This window comes from Mesitornis unicolor, unplaced genomic scaffold (genome assembly GCF_000695765.1).
Source record: "Mesitornis unicolor isolate BGI_N332 unplaced genomic scaffold, ASM69576v1 scaffold11688, whole genome shotgun sequence".
Classification (NCBI taxonomy): Eukaryota; Metazoa; Chordata; class Aves; order Mesitornithiformes; family Mesitornithidae; genus Mesitornis; species Mesitornis unicolor.
Window position 1 is genome coordinate 1 of NW_010202622.1, and position 5,458 is coordinate 5,458.

A 5,458-nucleotide genomic window follows, 5' to 3' on the forward strand; every position below is an offset into this window, starting at 1 on the left:
CCATCCCCGAGCGAGGTCTGGTGTGACGGCTCGTCTGAAGCTGTCTTTGCTTCTTGGGGCCGATGAAGAACCAAGTGGCTTTGAAGAGCAAGGCACACATCATGAAACCTTGGCCATCTCCAAAAACAGGTGTATTGTCTTGGCAGAAGATAGGTACAGGCTCTGTTACACAAATTATTGGTTTAACTCAGACAGGGTTAACTTACGTCAATCCATGTTTTTCAGTTAAGAATCAATTTTATTGAAAAATTTCCATGCTTAATGCATATTCTTCCAAGTATTTTCCTTAGACATTGGTCTTGCTCAGCTTTTTTGAAGTGGAAAGCAAAATCTGAAGTGCCTTAGTAGTCTTCAGTACCCCATTTTCTGCTGCTAGTAAACTAAAATTCAACCTTGATGAGATACACTATACTACATGCAGATCAGTGGATTGCTGCTGAGCAAGGTTTTACACTGAACAGCTTAAATGATAATAAATGGGTATATCGATACCAAGATTGTGTTGTGGTTTGGGGGTTTTTTGTGGAATTTATTTTTTTGTTGGTTTGACTTTTTTCATGGTGTATATATAAAAGCACAAGTTGATTCTTAACAAACAGTGCAGTTTCTTGACAGTTAACTAAATCATTTGTTTAAAATTAATTTTCTTGATTTCTGAAGTATGGAGGAGCTCCAGGAGGACCAGCATTCCCTGGACAAGCTCAAGATCCTTTGTATGGTTATTTTGCTGCAGTAGCAGGGCAGGTAAACTTACAAAATGTTATTTATTTATTGGAATTTTTTTTTCCTGGGGAATAATTTCTACATCAGCTTTTGGAAAGAGGAATGCCTGGTATTTACAGTGAGGAAAACTGTTGTTTCAAGCTTTTTAAAAAAGAAAACAGAGTGGCTTTACTTAGCCTGTCTGCTATGTATAGCTATACTATATAGCTATATACACACAGTAACTATACAGTTTGAATAATACTGTTAGTTTTCATATAGTGTGTGTATGTAGGTGTAAATGCATACATATACATACACACACACACACATACTTGCATGTATGCGCTGTATTTCCTATACGAGGATATAAGTTTCATGAACTGTTGTAACTGAATTGTGGCTCAGCTTTGGGCTGGGGAACGCTGCCAGTTTCAGGAGAAAGGAACCAGAAACAGTGGGAAGCATGGGCCGTGGAGGTGGCCTGGCTAAGAGCAGGAAATACATTACATGATCTTATTAGACTCACAGTTTGCAAAGCAGTCTTGAGCTGTGCCAATGTCTGGGTTTGCTGGTAGGATAGAATGATTGTTCTTTGAGAGAGAAAAAGCCATTCACAGCTTTCATTTAGGCCTTTCTTTTTTCCTCCTTGTCATTCTGCACTGCATTTTTTAATTTCTTTCCTGTAATCTAGTGGGATATATAGTGTTTGTATGATTATGGATGTTACTAGACATAGGTAGTTCTTGAACTATATTACAAAGTTTAGGAGCAAATAGGTTAGGTTTGTTAAGCTGAAGTTTTGTCTTTGTTAGCCATATGTATAAAGCTATTTCTTGCACACTTCTAGGGTGTGTGCAAATCTAAAACTCTGCTCCTGGACCTGTTATTCACGGGTAGACATAACCACAACACGAAAGTTTGAATTCAGTGATAGTAGCTGATGTTTAAATGCTCAGTTTAAGGCTGTAATTTAGACTATTTTTGTTCTCTATGTTATTCTTTTGAATTAATAATGCATCTTACAGTTTGCATATTAGTTCGTTAACATTGCTTATGAAAATATATAGACTATGTGTTTTCGTACTAAAGGAGAACACTGGAATGACCCATGTGTAGTGAGGCCTCTGGTGAGGTGGAGCCCAAGCTAAATTCTGCTGAAAGTGCTGACAATTTGCTTGCCAGCCGAGATGCCTTTGCATCCAGTTGCCACCTGCATGCGTGCTAGGAATCAGCAGTGGAGCCAGTAACTGAGGCTGGAAAAATGAGTAAGCTCCCATTGTAAGGAGAAAGGGAGGTAACAGCAAACAATATGCAGCCCTGAGGAGAGGCGGTGGCAGGAGCTGGACCTCAGCAAAGCATAGACCTTGCCCTGGCTTCTGGAGTGAGACGTGGTCACTGGAAGCCGGGGAACCAGTGAGCTAATGGGTAAGATCAAAGTTAGCACTTAGGAGTACTGAAGTTAGTACTCTTAAATACTCTTTCTATGTAGAAGTCATTCCTTATTGGAAGAAACTGGGGAGTTTTTGAAATGTTATCCTAGAAACTGGAAGAGTCACTTTCAGAGACCAGTGGCTGTGTAGAAGCAAAAATCCCATAAGGAGGCAGTGAAATGGAACAGATGAATTAGCAGTTGGTTTTACAGCCATCCATGCAAGTCTGTAAAAAGCCACGTCTCACAGCTTTCCATAAGTACTTATTGGAGAATTAAAATTTTATCTATGGTTTGCTGCTCTGTGTTGTTTTTATGCCTGTATAATAAATGAAGTTATCTCTGAGCTTTCTTTGGAGTATTTTACAACAGGGATCAGTCAGATTTGAGGAATTGATTTTCTTTGTTTACAGAAGAAAATCAAAAGTATTGTTTCAAGTCTTTATTAAATTAATTGAGTCTGTCTTTGTAGGGAGTAATAATTTGCTCTTTTCAGTCTGTTCACAAAGCCCCTATGCCTTGTCTAGTTTAACTGCTCAAGTTCTACTTAAAAACAAAAACAAAAAAACAAAACCAAGAATCTTTTTTGTAATGTTAATCCTGGTTACAAATCATGCTTTTCTGTCTTCCTGCCTATTTTACACTTAGCCTCTGTTTCAGAAGGCACAAGGGCTTTGGTGAGATTTGCTGCTTTGCTTTGCTTTGCCATGCTTTGCATGGCTGTTTCAAATACCTTTTATTTTATTTGTCTATGAATGTAAAGTTTTAAATATATCTGTACAGTTAGACTGATGGAGTAGATTGGAAGCAGTTTGGGGTTTGACTGCCATTAATTTTGCATAGAATCAAAATGGTGTGGATCTTCTTTTCAGACCTTGACAATATCAAGGTTTATATTAATATCAATCAAATATCAAGGTAAATATTAATATTTAACATATTAACTACTGTTTGTTCTGTAAATAATGATACTTCATTTCTGAAAGTTACCTGGCTCTGCCATTCCCACCATGCCATTTAGTAGCATATCTCTGTTATTAAAAAAAGAAGAAAAAATGCTTACTGGATGTAAAAACGTAACAAAAATGCTGAGGCAAATTAATTTGTTTCAAATATAAGGCAACTCTCTTTTCCCTATTTAATGCTTTACAAAAGTGGCATCATTTTTTATATCTACAGATACAATGTTCCACCCTCGAATGAGGTTAAATTATAGTCAAACTCTCTGTGACCCGAATTCATGTTGGGTGTGTGAGAAATGCGACCTAGAATTCCAGCTCCACTTTTGACAGCTTTCCATGAATTGGCAGTTTCTTTCTCTATTTCACCCTGAGCAGGATGCTTTGGAAGTGAGTCATTTTCCAAACCATGCAGATAGGTATCTTTTCTGGCTTTAGTTTGCTTTTCTTTCAAAGTTCTTTGCTTTCTGCTTTTGTTTGTTCTGCTAACAACTTACTGCTCCCCAAAACACAGGAGTTTTTAGATTTGTAAGTGTTAAGACTGTCTTGAGAAAAGGGTATATGTCATCTGGGGTCTAGGTTTCCTACTGTAGCAGTGAGATCAGAAACGTATAATCTAAAAGGACTACAATACCCACTAAGTTAAAATCAGTGCTTTAAGGAAAGCTGTCTTCAAAATTTTGTGCCTTGGTTTCTATGCAGCTGGCTCTCAAGTACATGCCACCAATACTGGATGTAGGTTTGTTGGCATTTTTTAAAGTTAATTTTAGAGTAAACCTGCCAATCTGGTTTGTATTTTAGTACATCACTAGATGGGAAAGCTAATGCGTATTGCAAAAGTATCAACTAAAGAAACATCATTATAGATACAGGTTATAAGACGCAGTTTCTGTCATATAGCAGACAGGTAATCAGTTGGTTTTTACTTTTTAACTAATTTAATGCCACTGAAAGTGGAGTGGGTACTGGGAATAACCAGCCTGGGAGAGGAAATTAAAACAATAGCTGATACATCTTCTGTTATCAAAAGGATGGACAAATAGATGCTGATGAGCTACAGAGATGTCTCACCCAGTCAGGGATTGCAGGAGCGTATAAACGTAAGTTAATGATTTAAATAAGACAAAAAACCCTCAACCCTAAAGCATATTAATTCTTATACTACCTACTAGAAAAGACTTGTAGTTGTGCATTTTGCAGAGGTATGTTTTTTTCTTTTTAATTTTATTTGCATGGTAGAAGGGCTTGCTTCCCATATGGACTATCTGGAAACGTAAATTCTCTGTATTCAAGTCTGCGCGTGTGAGATTTCCCTTCTCAGCCTCCTTAGTTCCCCACTGTTGAGCTGTGGAGTTGGAGAAGTATTTTGTTTTGTAATGGACAGCAGTGTTTAAAAAGGTGTTTTGCTCTGTTTTTAAATTGAACTTTGATATTGACCAAAAAATTCAGTGGCCAGACCCTGTCAGGATACTTCATGTCCAATTTACACAATCAAGCTCCTGTGAGCAAAACTGGCTCCCTCAAGTGGTGTCTATGGTGAAAAAGGACTTTGACTGAAACCCAAAACCTTTATGAATTGAGATAAGAGAAAATTAATTTTAAATATAACTTGAATTGCCTCCAGAATGTCTGCAGTCATTTTTTTTTTTAAAACAAGTAATGATTAAAAGCTCTTATGTGGATCAAAATATGGTATGGCTGTATACAGTGGAAGTAATGATACAATATTTTATACATTATATTATCAGTATGTAATTAAAAGCCATTTAAAATCTTACATTTAAGCAAAACTGAAAATCATTGTTTTGATATAACTTATTTTGCCTTTTTCTAATTTAAACAGCTTTCAACTTAGAGACTTGCAGACTCATGATCTCAATGCTGGATGTATCCTTTACTATGAAATGTATGTGTAGTAATATAAAAGAAAAAAAAAGTATAGTAAATTACACAAGTAAAGATGAGAGGGTGCTCAAAATTGGGGAGATGCTTTGTTGTTCCCATTCAGCTTTTACTTGATGAGTATCATTATCATTTTAATTGGGGAACTACAAAATTCCATTCTTAGTCATTTTAGTGGATGAGATAATACTTCTGATAAATAAGGCTGTCAGTGACTGATATTCTTACAACAAACAGTATCCCTCTAAGCCTTGGGGACTGTTATATCCATTGAGCGTATAAGGGGCCAGAACAGAGCTTTCAGCAAATAGCTTGTGCTTTTGAAATTGGACAACATTGTAGATGTACTTCCTAATGAATTAAGCATTTGTACTACACAGTCTGAATTCAATCTAAGTCCACCTAAATCCTGTTCCATCAATAAATCAGGTTCAGGTATCTAATGAAATGGTATATGGCCTTC

General features: G+C 36.6%; 1 protein-coding gene across 1 annotated transcript in view; it reads left to right on the forward strand.

The window, feature by feature from the left end:
- Positions 1-660: 660 nt before the first annotated feature.
- Positions 661-5,458, forward strand: part of SRI (sorcin) — a gene marked incomplete at its 5' end in the record, with an annotated part of 6,938 nt that continues 2,140 nt past the window's right edge. Inside the window, 3 exons of the mRNA XM_010190457.1 lie at positions 661-744; positions 4,124-4,193; positions 4,937-4,980. Of these exons, the coding sequence (XP_010188759.1) occupies positions 661-744; positions 4,124-4,193; positions 4,937-4,980 (198 nt within the window). The remainder of the gene's footprint in view (positions 745-4,123; positions 4,194-4,936; positions 4,981-5,458) is intronic.